Consider the following 16,867-nt stretch of genomic DNA (forward strand, 5'->3'; position numbering starts at 1 on the left):
AATGCATGAAAGCCAATAAACTAATGGACATGTTCTTTTCTTCAGAGCAGTCTGAAGCATATACAACTGCTCTTCTTGGGCTTCAGTCCACGAGGTACTGAATATTTTGGTCCTGACCCAATAATGCACTTAAATTATTAAATCCTTAAACAACCAGCACTAGACAGACCAGAATTTCTTCATCCACTTCTGCTTTATGCCAGCACACAATCTACTCCTAGTTCTGGTACAAAAAAGCAGAAAAGACAAATCATTCTGTTCTCTTCAAGGAAGGACACTGCATATAACCTTATCTAGTGAAAAAGCCCCTTATTATAAGAGTTTAAAACATTGTGAAATATCCATAATGTTGAACAAATACATACTCATTAAACAGAGGCCTCCAGCCTCTCCCTCAACATGGTATGGTGTCTATGAAAACTGTCTTCAACAAGACAATTTTGCAGACAACTGCAAAAATATTTCTTTTACAGTTTGAAGACAATGTTCCTAAAGAAGTGTTCTGTAATTTTACACAGACACATCCAAATTCAATATAAGGTGTAATATAAGGTCTCTTATGTCTTTTCTATCACTTGATGCCGGGAAAAAAAGACAGTAGTTCTGAGCTTGCTTTTCCATTTCAGTTTCTTCCTGTACTCTCCAGGCTAACAGTATTTATTTGACATGAGGGTCACATGTGAGAGTGGATAACAAGGAGAAAACATCAAGAACCAAGGCCATAAATTCTGTCCCAGGAAAAGTCTATTTTAAATATAGCCTATCATATTGCTATTGACTAACTACCATTTACCAGGGTCTAGTGAATGAATGACAGGAAAAAGATGAAATTGCAGGTACAGGATATACTTGAGCCCTCATAAATTCATTCCCTTCATGCCAAGAGAACCCTAGGAGGTTGAAATGAGAGCCTGATCTACTAAAATCAAAATGGCTCAAAGCAAAAGGAAAAAATTATTTATATATGCCTGTAGGTACACAATAGCTTTTAGATTTTACTGCAGTAAGATACTTACTTTTGAACTCCCTCAAGTTTAAACAGTGCTACTAAAGTAGAAAGGGAGAAAGTCACTAAAGATACACCAAAATCACTTGTGTTTTGTACAGTGGCCTTTTCTACAAAGTTTTACAAATTGCTTAAGTTACACATCAACAAGTGTCAAAGCAAGAAATCCAGCTTTAAAAACTCCAAATCAAGCAATAAAAAGAAAGTGAAAAGTTTAAGATAAATATTCAAGGTCTCTCCAATACCTGCAAAAAATCCATGGAACTCAGTAATGTTTCAGTTCCTACTGATCTTCTTTCCCTTTCTCATTTCAGGGCACATCAAAAGCATTGGTTTCACTTTATAGTTACTTGGCAGTCTTCTAACAAAGACATTACCATGGCAACAGAGTATTCTCAATGTTAATTTTTGGTGCTATTTGGCAATACAGAGTTTTAAAATTCAAAACACCTGCAGTTGGATCACAAATTAGCCAGAACTAACAATAGTACATAATCTTATGAGTGAATAATCTAAGTGAAAAAATGTTTCTGGCACTTCATTACAAATATGTCTCTCTGTTATCTGGAATTCCAGCTTGAAAGATCTAATGGTTTTTAGATTCTTAGGAAAAGCTAGCAATTGCCAAGTTTTATTTTTCCTTTTTTTTTTTTACAAAAAGAATCCTTGTATTACAGTATATATTTTATGCATGTCAAAATATGTGGAACTAGGCAGAAATACTTAATACAGCTTCATACATTTCATTATAAAAACACATGTAAGTAGGGTGGCAAAGGCAGCAAGAAACACAAACACGAAACACAAACATAAAACACATCTGTGAGCAGTATCAATGCTCAGTTCTGGAACAGTTTTATACAAATATATACTGCAAAAAAGAATATATTTTAAAAAAACCAAAACAAGGTGAATTTTCAGCCAGATCAGTTTCCTGAACTGTTTTCCCTTATGGTCACATAAATGTTACCTAGCTGCAGCACAAAGAGCAAAGTAAGAACTCATAGAATACAGAGATATGGACCACAACAAATCAGATTACAAAAAATGAGCTATCTCTTCATTTAATATAAAGATCAAATCCCAACACAGAAAGTGCTAAGGAACAGAGTTTTTTCAATTACTGTTTGTGCCAACATCATGTTAATCAACACCACTGTCATGTTAATCTTGCCTTTGACATCTGCAGCTACATAAGAACAGTTTGAATCAAGTGGTTCAATTCTATCCCAATACAACTATCAGAACATACAAAAATTCTTGAAACATGAGGTAAATTCTTCTGGATTAAATTATTTCACCCTGCTGCTCCAAGCTGACAGAAATGCCACGGTTGGCTAAAGCATCCAGAAAACAAAACACCTACAGCTTCTCAGGCCTCTGAGTGCTCACCCTGTCAGTTTTCCCAAGGGATTTGCTAAGGATGAATGAATAAAAGCACACCACCCACTTGGGCGAATTTCCACCTTCCTTCCTCACAGGAAAAGTAATGCACACACCCCTTGTAAGCTACTGTCAAACCCTTCCTCCACAGTCTGCCCATGCTGCTTTCTTTGTATTTTCTCAACTGAAGCACTGAAATGTCTGTTTCTTTATTCCATACAGCACTGTATTTCCTCCTGCATGGAGAACAGTTGTCAGTTCTAGTGCAATTTCTCCAAGCGGAAACCACAGTGAGTACTCGGAAATGCTAAAAAAGATCATTTTCATCTAAAGGTTTTGAAAAGCAATTCCAAGTATCTAAGACAGTTGGGAAGGAGTAAGGCTAGCCTAGAATTACTTGATCGTTGCCAAAGACCAAAATTTAATGGATTTACTGCTTCAAAGTCAGTGTCTCACTGATGGAGTCAGACTCCATGCTGTACTTCAGAAAGCATTCAAGTCCAAACCAGTATCATGAGATGGCTAGACACATTTCTAAACCCTAAATACACATCAGTAGTTGTAAACATCCAGATAAGAAATAACTGTTATAAACTAGCCTCAAAATGCTATATTAGAAATATCATTTCATCCACATGGAAATAGAAACTATACATGTTTTCTAAAACAGAGGACTACCAGAAGGTAATTTCTAATGGTATTTAATTGATCAGCAAGTTTGAAAACCCTCAGCTATCACTCTGCTAAAAATATTTCTGTGGAATGTTGAACAAGGATGTGATCAAGGCATTCAATACAGACAAGCTCAACTCAATGGACTTTGATGTCTAGGACTTTTTAATCAGACCAGAGCTCTAGCTTGAACTCACACGTGAATTTCATGCCTCCTTAAGCTTTGACTTTACAGAAAGACAGTAACAGCAGAACCTGCAGTGGTGACATAAGAATTACAAGGGTGAACACGCATGAATAAATAGTAAGAGTGCTGAGGGCTTCTACCCCTCTTCAAATGGTGAACCTTTTAAAAGCAGCTGGAAAAGAGCGCTGATCACAAGGCAACATTATGAATGTCTACATTACTTGCATAATCTGAAGCATGACACCACAGCTTGACTACAGTGACTCACAAACAATCTATGTAATTTTTTTACATTAATTATATTGGTCACAAACATGTAATTATATTGGTAACAAACATGATCCACACCTGTAGAGCTGAACTGCCATGACAAAAAGAAAATTGCATCAAAACTGGATAAGAACCTTTGCCCCTAACAAATACAAAATTCAATCACAGTGATTCCAGTATTAATTTGGAGGTATGTTTGGTGGTGTGACTGCTTCGGCTTGGGATTAAGAGATGCTAGTGTAAATGGTGGTACGGCCTTCTAAGTCACCACAAAAAAACTTCAAGTCTTGAGCACTAGTATGTTGCAACTATTCTCAGCTATTCTGAAAGAGCGGAATATCAAAACTGTGTATTCTGGAATTATATTTGTTAGCGTGGTTTCTGAGAAAATTAGGTTTGTCAGCACACTGCTTGTCTGTCAGCATCCATCTCTGGTAACTTTTGGGCTTATTAAACTGAAATCAAGGTTGACCAATCATCACAGCTCCTACATGTTTTGTGAAAACTGATAGCCATGTAGGAGTTGTGAACTAACATCAGCATGGCAGAACACAGAATTCAAGTCTTTTCCATTTTGGCTGAGAACAGTACATGCATACTCATTCATCACCAGCACATGTGGCTCTGAACCAACCACAGAACACTCTCTCCTGACTGTCTAAACAGGCAGGAAACATGGGCTATAACTGCAGTTACTGAGAACACTCCAAAAGCATAACAAACAACAAAACCCAAGGATAACACAATGAAAACTAAAGAGGAATAACTCATGATCTATACTATATGTACTATATGAAGTTTTATGGATACTGGACTGAAACCTGTTACATGCCAGGCCATCACTGGTTCTCAGTCGCGAACCATCACTGGTTCTCAACTTACACCCACAATACATTTTATTTTTATCACATTGTTTGTACTGATGATTTAATCTTGTGATTGAAACTTCAAGGGAAATCAGAGCACAGATGACTTGCTGAATGGGATAGAAGAAGGAGAGCTTCTTCTGTGCAAGACAGTTCATGAAAGATACTTTTATAGTTACTTCAACTGCCCTCAGCTTGCACTAGTCTCACACACCAAGAGGTGAGGAAAAGAATGGGAAGCCTGTACAATGTTACAGCATCACAATATTTGACAAATATTTGTATCTCAATATTACCAGGAAAATGCATTATTATCATCTGTCATACAACACCAACACTCATTTTGTAGTAAGACCTATTAATTTCAAAATTTGTATTACAATGTCATTATATAGTTGTTGTTATTATAATGCAAGCATAAAGGAAAAATGCAAAAAATGGTATTATAATGCAACCATTAAGGAAAAATGGCTTCAAGTTCATTAAATGAAACAAAACAGCATCAGGAGAGGAATGATGAAGTTGGAGAAATACCTACTAAATCATGTTCCGTTTCTCCCTAAATTTGAATGATAAAAAAATTAGCTAAATACCACAATTTTTAGATTGACCATAAATATACATTTTGCCTGCATTATGAAATCTTACTATGATAAGAAAAAATTACATTTGTTTTAAAATTTAAATTTAATTTTTCTTCAAACTCCTCCTCTGTAAAGTTTGTTCTCTGTCAACACAAGTATGAAGAGGCCTAAGTACTAGAAAAAGGCTGGAAGACTATTTAGGTATGTGAAAATTCCCATAAAAAAAGGGAATGATCAACTGTCAACAAAAGGAACAGCAATTAACTTCTGCTGCTCATGCAGAAGTCCGTGTTCTGGATAGAAGCAAACCACGCCTCAAGTTACACCTTGCAACAGTTACAGCTAATTTTCACCACCACATTGATACATTTTGGAGGGATAAGCAGCTCTCTCTATTGCACTATCCTCACAGCCCAAAGAAATTTCAGTCCTGCAAGTATATTTTAAAATAACAATAGAAGTTTCTCCTCTCTAAACTGTAACTTTCAAGGCTGTGCTTCCTTGTCGGATGTTCTGATATGGCATGTATAACATTTAGAAAGACAAAGAAATAATCTATAAAAGTAGCATCACAAGACCATAACAAAAAACTTCACACAGGAAGTAAGTAGAGTGGTATGTCATGGAATGACATGGCACGATAAGAAAAGCACAGAAAGATGTTAAATCTAAAACACTGATCACATAAAAATGAGTGAGTGGACTTCCAGGAGGACAAAAAAAATTAAAAATAATAATAACAAAAAAAAAATCATAACCACTTTCTTCTTATGCCTGGGAAAAAAAGTTATTGAGAAACAAGTAAGAAAGATTTAGGATCCACATTTTTAAAGGAAAAAATACTTTGTTAAAAAAAAGAAAAGAGGACAAGAAAATAGGGAAATCAGAAAAGATGCGTTTGTGGTTTATGACTTTCAAAGTATTTGGTACTTTTGCCTTTCTTCTTAAAAAAAAGTAAGTATCAAAATGCATCCAGTGAGTGCATGTAAGCACAACCAACTCCTGTTCAGACCTAGAGTATGCCAGTGACCAGCAAAAGCCATGGCCTCAGGAAATACACTCTGATAAAAACCTCTTATAAGGGAAATCCAAATTTGCATCACAGATCTTTTGATTTACACTTCCAAACAGGATAAATATTCAGCCAAAGACTATGAAAATCACCAGAACATGAGGTAAACTTCCATTGGCTTCAAACATGCTGCAGTATGATTGGCCTGACAAATTCTGAAATACTATCCTACTTCTCACAGAAAAACTGCTCATCCCTTAAGGCACTTTCTACTATTATGTCTCTATGAATTATATTTTTTGAGGAAACTTTTTCTCAGTACTTATAGATTTATGCAAAAAAAAAAAAAATTAAGTAACACTACCATATAAGCTACTCTTCTGTCTTTTTGGAAGGATGGTAAGAATTCTTGCTAGTGGGAATGGAGAAATACCTTGTTACACCAGTTAGTGTTCCATATTCCCTCAAATCAGTTTAAAAAACAAGACAATTTCGTGATGAAAATTCTTCATAAACACAAACACATGGGAAAGTCTGGGTTTAAAAAACCCCAAAAATCTAATAATCTGCATTCTTCCTAGAAGCTTCTTCATGATATCAAGAGAAACTGGGGAAAAGGACAAGTATGAAAAGTAGAAGAAATAAAGTGCTTAAAATATCCCTTCCAGATGTCTGACATCTATTCATTAATTTAAATACCTTTCCATAAGTTGTTCTCCATCAGTTGCCAAGATGCCAAATCTAGAACAGATTTGTACACAACTATGCCAGTACTACTTACTAACAACTTGGAGCAATGCTTAAAGGTTCTTGCAAAACCTTCTCTGTTGTGACAGAACAAGTACTCTCACGTGTCTGGCCAATAGCATGTTCATTGTCCAGCCATTGACAATTTTTCTTCCACACTAAGTGCTGGTTCTGTTGGGAGATTTCCTTCTTCTGAAGCTTGCTACCTTCTTCCATCTCTAGGTGCTTCTTACCAAACTGATTTCCCCTTTCCTATCCTTATAAGCTCTCCTCATTCATCTTCATCAACCTATTCTTCTTGTTTAACACACCCCATCTCCTACCCATCTTTTTTGTCTGTTCTAATATTCAAATACTTTCAAGCCCCTTCCTTCCTTCGAGCAAGCAATCACCTTAACTGCCCTTTTGTTTTATACTGTTTGGAATTCGTATTTTATCCATGTAAGGTATGCTCTCCTGTGCTATTCACAACCTCTGCAGCATTTCCTCAGTGACACCTGCCTCTGGATGAAATCCACCATTCATTCCTTTGAACCAGGTGCCTTCAGAACAGTTCTTACCAGCCTCTCATGCAAACAGCTTTTATCTGCTCATCTCTTGCTATATTAATGTACCCGTACATGACTTTATATTTTCTCATATGTGTCCTCATTAAACAGCAAAGAGGATTCACAGAATCATTTACATTGAAAAACACCTTTAAGACGATAAAGCCTAACTATAAACCAAATACTGCCAAGCCAACCACTGAACCATGTCCCCAAGTGCCACATCTACACACCTTTAAATATTTCCAGGAATGATGATTCAGCCATTACCCTGAGCATCCTCTTGCAGTGTTTGACAACCCTTTAGGTGAAAAAATCTTCCCTAACAGCCAATCTGGCACAACTTGATGCCATTTCCTCTTGTCCTGTTACTTGGGAAAAGAGACGAATCTCCACCTCACTACAACCTCCTTTTAGGTAGTTGTACAGAGTTGCCCACCTCAGCTTCTTTTTCTATGCACAGCTTCATTTGGTATTAAATGCCATATGAATAAACAGGTATCATTGTGACCCCTCTTTGCAAAGGAAATAACATAATGGTATTATTTCAGACAAAATCAGTACAAGACTTTTAAATCCCTTTAGTTTATATGACTTGAAACACATTCAAAAGAGTCACTGAATTTAGTAGTTGGCCCCATTAATTGCTCTTTACTACTGGAGCACAAGACAAACTGAAAAGAATTTTATCATAGCATACCAATGAGGAATTGCAATGAATTCACAACTGGCTACTATTCTCTTATAGGAACATCTCCTCCCCCAAGCCCCCAGATCTGAAAGCCTATTATGAAAAAGTCTAACACCACACCTTCCCTTCTACACCTATTTCAGCCTTGCTCCCTTCTTCATTTAGCACCAAGTTCCAGACCCAGCAATGTAAAGGCTGCTGAAAGACCTCTGCAAGGACAGCAGTAAGCAATTATGCCCATTTACTGTAACGGAACTATTTTTAAATTGTATTTTACTCAGGCATATATAGCCATAAATTACATTTAATGAAAAAAACTACACTGTGTACTGCAACTACCTCACAGTTCCCTTAAAGTAAAAGTTACTAAGTTTCCCATGACCATTTGCATGTTTTTTTCATTATTGTACACTACCACACCAAGGAACCACAGATGTTTTTGCTTTATGAGAGCATCTTACTAGCCTACGTGGCCTACCACACACACTTTATATAAACCACTTGAGCTAAGAAAAAGTTTTCATTCCTGTCCTCAAGTACAGTAGTCCAATAACAGCTGTATACAACGCAGTCAGAAGTAAAAAACTGCCTTGTTAGCCATGGTTAATTGCTTCAGTAATCTGCTGAAAAAAAACTGTGTGAAGAGCAAGCAAATCAGAATTTGCTGCTAATATTAGTAAAACTGATGATGTGGCAACTCTAGAAACTTTAGAAACAGCTGCTGGAACAGTTCCTAGGGGGGAAAAAAAAAGCCACAATTCTTCAGAATTTTATCTCACAGAGTATAAGTTTGGAAATTTCATAAGCTTTCGAAAGACTTTTTCCTTAGGACATTTACATGGTCTGTAAAAGAATGTCAGCAATTTAACACTTAAACTGTTTTAAACAGAAATCAAGCTCTGTGTAGCACAACTTTCTTTTCCTTCTTCAAGAAACTGTTGTGCCTACAATTATTTATTAGTAACAAAACTAATGCAAGAATTTTTACATGCATTTCCACAGAGCTAAAATGACTCCTGCCAAGTATTCCAGAGTTTAAAAAGAAAGCCGTGTTTGCTTTCCAACTTTGCATAGACTTATAATATACAGAAAAAATACAGTGATTTGCCAGTATACTAAGAAATGAACTGATGGAAAAGATTAGCTATTTAGTTTTGAATCGTGCAGAAATTTATCTTTTCTCAGTTCTCATAACTTGTTTATATGCCTTTCCAAGACTTTAGACTGACTTTAGTGACATTTAAGAGAACGCAGAACAAGCTTCAAGGAAGTATTTAAGATCATGTGTGAGCCAGGGATACACTTGGCAGTGCCAGTAGTCAGCCACAGCTTCAATTTGACCACAAAGCATCCTAGGCACCCATACTTTTTCAAAAGTATCCAAGTGCTAGCCACTCTACCTTAAGAATAATTTTGAAGTGGTCACACATGAACTTCAAGCCAGCTTAAGCTGACCAAGACACAGCGATGCTGTGATACATGTGTGAACCATACTGGCAGATAGCTCAGGAGAGAACAAGAACTGGTGTCTACCATCTGAGGAACAGCTTAGATGCTGGGCACTTAACAGAATTGAAAAAACCTGGTATAGGAGTCGAGGGTAAATGTTTCTACTTCAAGAAAATGGCATGGCCAGCACACTGTATAGGTGCTGGATGAAATACAGCTCATAAACCACAGAGAAAATAGCAAGGGAACTTGTCGATAGACCAGCAAAAAGAATTTTTCTCAGGAGTAAAGAGTTCCGAGTTCATGTTTTTCCTTTCAGGGAGCTCATGTATTTTGTGCTAATTGTTGGATAAGCAGCCCTTGGAGCACAGTCAAGGACTTTTCCTACGGAAATGCTCCCACTGGTGAAACACATGACCAGGCTCCCCTCATTCCATAAAATCACCCTTTGCCAGACAGTAGCCCAGCAACAGTATTTGTTAATATTTGTGATTAGTGCACTCTGCTGGTCATTGAGATTCACAGGAATAAACTCACCTCAGACTGAGGGAACCTATCCATCAGCTTTCTCAATTACTGGAAAGTTTTATAACAAGCCACCAAATTAAAAATTTTCCCCCTCAGACAGCTTCATGCCTTAAAGAGAAAGACTGTATCTTGAATTATGAGCAGTTAAGATATCTCACAGCTCAGTCCAATACCAGGTAACTGGTTAGATGCCTCACCTCAAGTCTCACTCAAGTCTCACTTCTCCTTTATATGAGGAGACCAGACACAAATATGAAATTGCCCTAAGGGATTCCTCAATTACCTCATAGCCCAGGGGACAGCATAAAAATAGATCTTTGGGGGTAGCTACTTTATTTCAGGGGGATGCTGGATCACTGCACTGAACTGACTGTCCAGTATTCTGAACTGCCTTAAACACGGTAGTGTCTACAGCACTCTGTCAGTGTTATCTTGAAAGTTTCCATCTAGAATTCTTTTTCATCACAGTAAGGAAGGCTTAGGAATATACTTTAAAATATCAAAACATACCTTAGGTAATAGAAGCCATTTGGATCCTTGGATCTAATACAGTAAAAATCTGAATGCTCATATCAATTTGCCCACAATAGTAAAGAGCATTTTAAAAGAAAGCCCATTGAAGCATCATGCTTCAACAAGTCCCTGAGAGCGATAGGTGTTAATTTTTAAATTACTGTTGGAAATACAACTCAAATACTACACTTTCCTCTACTTATTACCAGACTGCAACTTGTTCTTTTGCAACAGGTAAGAGACTGTTTTTTCCCCCCTTAGTCACATTTCCCATAAAATAAACTTAGTGACATACAAGAGACTGTATTACCAGGTTCAAGGAAGTATTTAAGAACACAAATTGTCAGGGATAAACAGATCTTGGCAGTGTCAGTATGCAGCCACAGCTTCAATTCTGACCACAGAGCATCCTAGGCACCTGTATACCCTGACACCATTGAAATTTTAAGATTCTTCTTTAAAGTCGATTTTTAACTAGTCTCCTAGTTAAAAATCCTAGGAACTCATTATGTGAAGCTATCAAGATTAGACAAATATAAGAGCTCATCTGGCTTCCCCTTTGAACTCTGTAGTTCTCCTGCCTTCACAGCCTTGACCACTATTTCTGTAACAAAACACCTGCCAGACAACATAACTGTACATTATGCATCACCCTATTGTAGGTTTTTATGGTTCAATACCCTCCTTAAATTCTGTGTTTATTTCACAGAAAGCCACTGCTTACAGAGAAGCACATAAGTGAGATGAAATACAGCACAGCTCTATCAGCCAATCAAACAGCTCACTCACCGTGGTGGGACAGACCATCTCTCTACCTTTGCACCCATCCAACTCACGTCAAGTCCCACATTGCTGCGGCTCCCACCGGCTTGTAAGAACCCGGTAAGATTGTTACCATCAATCTGTAGCAGAAAACTACTCTAGCAACAAACTTCCTATGAGCACAGAAGTCCTAGGCAAGACCACGTGGCTGGAATGGGTCAGTGAGAAGTCCCAGATTCAGAAGCAGCAAGTCCAGACATTTGTGAAACCACAGTTAGAGAATCACACTCCATCAGGGGACCCTCTCATCTGTCTGAGCTGCAAAGCAATTCTCCACAAAAAGCCTTATATTTAACATTGAAGGTGCTTCAACTCTCTCGGTTCCTATAGAATAAAATGTGAGTAAAAAAACAGATCTTGAATAAACAAGATTTTGAATTATGTATCTAATTTATCACCCTAAATCAATAAAAACACAGAGAGGTATATCACATCTGAATGACAAAACAGTCATACATAATGTTGAAGAAGGCTGAAAATACAGAAGATCTTAAGTAACTGCAAATAAATACTTTCTACAGAATGCTTCTTGCAAAAACGGTGACCATTCAAAGACTAAAAAACTTTAGGTTAATTTTATTATCAATTAAAAAATATTTAAGCATGCTAGATGTACTGTATAAAAACTAGAAATACATAATACATGAAGGACTAGCATGGGTAAATACTCAGATCTTTCACTTTTAGCGCACCTTACAAAAAACATGATGCAGTTCCTGGTTATAGAAATCAATTCAGCTTCAGGAATTAATCATCATTAATGACTCGCTCTACTTCCCCCTCCCTAATCTTTCCTGATATTCTGTTCACCACATTCTCTTTACTGCTATAGAGAAACTTTGGTGACCAAAAGTTATTTACTTGCAAAGGATGTACATGAACTTTCTTCAATTTGTGAACGAAGACATGTATAAATGCAATTTCAATAGCTCTTTCCTTTTTGTTTTCTGTCTTAGCTGCATCTGAACACCTAAGGACAAAACACAACATCTACCCACGCTACACCAAGGCAACTCAGTCTTTATATATAAGCACAAATATACATTTACTTCTGTTTGCACTGTGATAAAAGATTAAATAACTACAGATATAGTTTTGTACAATTATTAAACTACAGCCAAAGCTCAAGACTGCAGTTTCAGACTTCCAGAGACTGTATGTCAGTTTCTCCCTAAGTTAAGGTTATGCTCCGTGGCTTTTTGTCTGATTTTTTTCATTATCAGCCACGCTACTCATACCTGAATTTGCAATACACCAATTTAAATTCTTAATTCACATGTCCAGACTGCTTTCTAAACATGCCATGACCTAAACTGCTGCCCAGCTAATTCTGAGGCCAGGATGTCTGCCCTAAATCTAGAGTAGAAGAGCTGAGTGTTGCCATGTAGAGTATCACAACACAAAGTACTGGGACCCAAAACAATATAAATGAAATTTATCACCTTGAGCTTTATCACTAAGCTCCCTACATAACAATTTTAATTCTGGACTTTGCTTGGCAGGCTGAAAAATAGGTGTGCACACACATCATTCTCAAGGTATGTTTTTATCTTGATCCTACCTTTTAGGAAAGAAAAAGAAAAATTCCATTGTAGATGACAAGCATTATGCAGATATTAGCTTTTATTATCTAAAACCTGTAGTTTTGTAAATACAGAGAAAAACTATTTTGTCTGCATAAGATTAACTACTACAAATTTAAGAGAAAAATTCACCTGATAGCAAAGTTTTGATATCCAATCAAGTTTGGAAAATTTGATTCACGTGTCCCACAGAAACAACTTTCAACTCTAAGAATTTGCTTTTAATAATATGATGCCTTACTACTATTCAACTTTAGCCATTACAGCACTCATGGAGGTATATATAAGAACACTTATTTTTAAAACACTGTATACAGACTTCATTTGCATTAGCTTCATGAACTTTCTGCAGCATAGCTCCTTGAGGTAGCTGCAAACACAATACTATCCAAAAAAAAAGAGAATAGAAAGAGAACTGAATTTGCAGCATTAATTCAATATCATTAGCAGATTAGGACTGTAAAAGCAGAACAACATAATTTAAGAAACACAGCTGCTGAAAAAAACCCTAGAAATCTGTAGGACTCCCATTCAACAGCTTCTGTTTCATACTATTGTGTACTGCTGATCAAGAAGGATAATTTTTTCACATTAAACATGAGCTATTTCCCTTTAAACTTGCCCTTATCCATGGTAGTTGATGATTATGTGCTGCCATCTAGCAAATGTTTCCAGAAAAGTTTAACTTTGGAAGCTATTCTGTGGCAAGACACCTGAAATTTCTTAGAAAGCTTTTTAAAATAGGAACCACATTCAAGACAGCAACAGGTTTTTAAAATGATTCCTTCAGCATGATGCTTGTAAGAGTTACCACAATTGGAGAATACCATTAGACTTAATACAGACAAACCATTCAAAAGTAAGACCATATCCAGTGAATATGGAACGGCAAAACTGAAATTTTCATTCTACGACTTATGCTTTCCTTTGTTTCAGTGAACACAATGAGTAGAAAATGGTAAGAAATGCTGCATTTTCTTCTTTCCCAAAAACTCTAGTCTTCACTATTTCACTTTGTTCCAATTTTGTGGTTTTTATTTCCTTTGCACCCACCCTCCCTCCTTCACCCACCCAATTCATCCAGTAATCAAAAAGCAGCAATCCCATACAGTAATACAATGCCTGCATTACAAAAAAATTGTGTTTCTTAACCCTTTTCAATCTCAATTTTTCAGTCATGCAGTCACACTGAAACTGTACCATGCTATTTACCAGCAGCAAGATAGCTTCCTAAAATTACTGGACCTTGCTGACTGTGACCTCTGCCAAGACCTTACTTTTTTTGTTATTATCTAGGTATATATTCAATTAAACAAAATAAATAATTTATACAGTTTTGGCACAAGTCCTGCTCATTAACATGAAAATAGTGTGATATTTTGAAGCACTTACACTGCTATAAACAACTTTTCATGAAAGGAAACATTAATGAAATGTCTAAACTAATTATTTGTGAATATGATTGGTTTCTCATTATTTTCTGTCTTATTTCACCTCATCACAATAATTGCAATTTCCTCTTTTCACCCTGGGTCCTTAACATTGTACAGCTACCTTAAATCCCTTATTCATCCAGTCACCTAAACAGTACAACATTCTCGTTCTTTGCTTCCCACAGATCAGAACAGTTGGGAGACTATTGCTCCATGGAGGTATTATTCTTTAAGCAAATTATAATTAAAAAAACCCGAAGCCCAACAACTTTTAAGGTCTCCATTCCTTTCCAATTTCTCTGAAATTAACCAGTGAGTTCAAAAGCTCTCAGAAAGGACAAAGGTATCGCAGTCCACTATTTGTCTAATTTCCCCAGAGCATTTTCTAAATCATCACCATTAAATCATCATGCAATTAAATGTCCTCTACTTTCAAAGCACACATACACCTCATGTAGAAGACACTGTAAGAAGACACAAGTAAGCTTTCTGACACTTATAACTATTTCTTAGCAACTAATATCAAACAAAAAACAGTAAGTAATTAAAATAAAGGTCAATTAACATTAAAGTAAGTGCCAGTTTATCTCACTGGGAAACATTGGTCTTAAGAATACCTTTTCTTCCTGTAAACAAAAGGTGAACTGGTAAAAAAAATTTTGAAATCTATCATCCTAGAACTCTTTAAATTCCACCATTTAGCAGGACATGGTATTTTACATTAATTAAAAGCAGAAGTCTTTCTTTGCTAGAATTAAAGCCTGAAATATATAATATCACAGAATTTCATAGAATGGTTTGGGTTAAAAAGGAGCTTAAAGACCACCTGGTTCTGACCTTGCTGCAATGGGAAGAGTCATCTCCCACTGGACCAGGTTGCTTGGAGTGCATCCAGCCTGGCCTTAAACACCTCCAGAGATGGGGCATCCACATATGCACAGCCCAACACACACTAGTGCCTCACCACCCTCACAGCATAGAATTCCTTCCTAATATCCAATCCAAATCTACTCTCTTTCAATTTAAAGCCATTCCCTCTTATACTATCTCTACATGCCTTTGAGAAAAGTCTCTCTCCAGCTTTCTTGTAGACTCCCTTCAGATAGTGGATTCCTGCAAATCCAGCAAAGACAAACAAGTTATCAGCTATATAAGGGTGACAAGGTTGTCTCTGCAACAAAAACCATCATACCTGCTGTATATGGCCCAATGGGAAAAAACCCATATGATCCCCACAGTATTGTCTGACTGTGGAAAGCTGAAGGTGCACAGAATAGAGCTGCTCCATAATTTGCTTTCCCTTAGCAAATTGGAAGAATAGACACGAAATATTATTTAATAGACTGCATTTTCAAAAGTCATCTATTTAAACATGGTGCTAATAAAATGCCTCCATTTCATCTTTATTAGAGGAAGATACGATTTTTACTCTTAAAATGTAATCTTACAAGGGCATCTCTATAACAGATACACAGAGGGTATCTGAAATATCCAGGTATTGGTAAATAGCTTATTTTACATTTTATAACTATACACCACAGTCATTACTTTAGTTGTGTCAGGTTTACTGTGCACAATGATTTGCAAATATGTAACCAAAACCCATCACAAGTGAAACACACATAACCGAATTCACACTATAGTGAAGAAGAAGAAAAAAATATACTGAAATAAACATGAAATACAAACTTCTTACAGAACAAGAAGAAATTAGCTGTAACCTATTCATTTTTCATTTTCAATCTCTCCATGTCCGAGAAAATAAGGCAATATCTTTGCTATCCAGGAGGCAGGCAGCTGGGGCTTTGGTGGGTCCGCTAGATCACCTGCAAAACTTCAGTGCGAACACAAACACAGCAAGGCAGGCGTGATGGAACGACACTCGGGCTCAGGACGCCGCACGGAGGCACACGTGTCGGAATCGCGTGCCACCCCCCGCAAGTAGCTTAACTTCACCCGACGGATGTTTGTTTCCATCACAGCGGAGCTCCAGCACGATGGGACGCGTTTTCCCACGCCGACGGACGGCGCCGGTCACCTGCGGTCTCCCCCACGGCTCCTGGCCGCCACGCCGGCTGCGGGAGGCTCGGCCCCGAGCCAGTTCGCTCGCAGGGCGATCTGCCGCTGCTGCTGCCGCCGCCGCCCGCCGCCCCGGCCCTTCCCCGGCCCAAGCCCCCCCGGCCCGCTCCCAGCAGCGCCCCGGGTATCTCACCTCGTTGTTGAGGTTCAGCACAGGAGCCATGGCGCCACAGAACCGCGCAGGCCGCTCCGAGCCCCGCACGCCGCCGCAAGAAGCGAAACCGCACGCAGGCGCCCAAGGACCGCAACCGCGCCCCAGAGCCCGCCTTCAACGCGGGGTTAAAGAGCTTTGATTGGGGACGCTCTCCGGGCCTCACCGGGACGGGCGGTGCGTATAGGGGGCGGATCCCGAGCCCGGCCTACCCGGGGTGTCTGGGCCTAGCCTAAGGAGGTCGCCTGGGCCCAGGTGAAACCTGAAGCTTCGTGGCGCAGGGCTGTGCTCGGCCTCGCCGACCGGCCGGCTGGTTGGCTGGCTTAATCCGGCCGATGTAGGC

The 16,867-nt window shown here is 38.0% G+C and overlaps 1 protein-coding gene across 1 annotated transcript in view; it reads right to left on the bottom strand.

Moving 5' to 3' along the window:
• SRFBP1 (serum response factor binding protein 1) overlaps positions 1 to 16,635 on the bottom strand; it is a 61,472-nt gene extending 44,837 nt beyond the window's left edge. The window contains exon 1 of the mRNA XM_054652604.2: positions 16,507 to 16,635. Coding sequence (XP_054508579.2) covers positions 16,507 to 16,536 — 30 coding nt within the window. The 5' untranslated portion in view covers positions 16,537 to 16,635. The remainder of the gene's footprint in view (positions 1 to 16,506) is intronic.
• Positions 16,636 to 16,867: the final 232 nt, after the last annotated feature.

Source organism: Agelaius phoeniceus, chromosome Z (assembly GCF_051311805.1).
Source record: "Agelaius phoeniceus isolate bAgePho1 chromosome Z, bAgePho1.hap1, whole genome shotgun sequence".
NCBI classification, from domain to species: Eukaryota; Metazoa; Chordata; class Aves; order Passeriformes; family Icteridae; genus Agelaius; species Agelaius phoeniceus.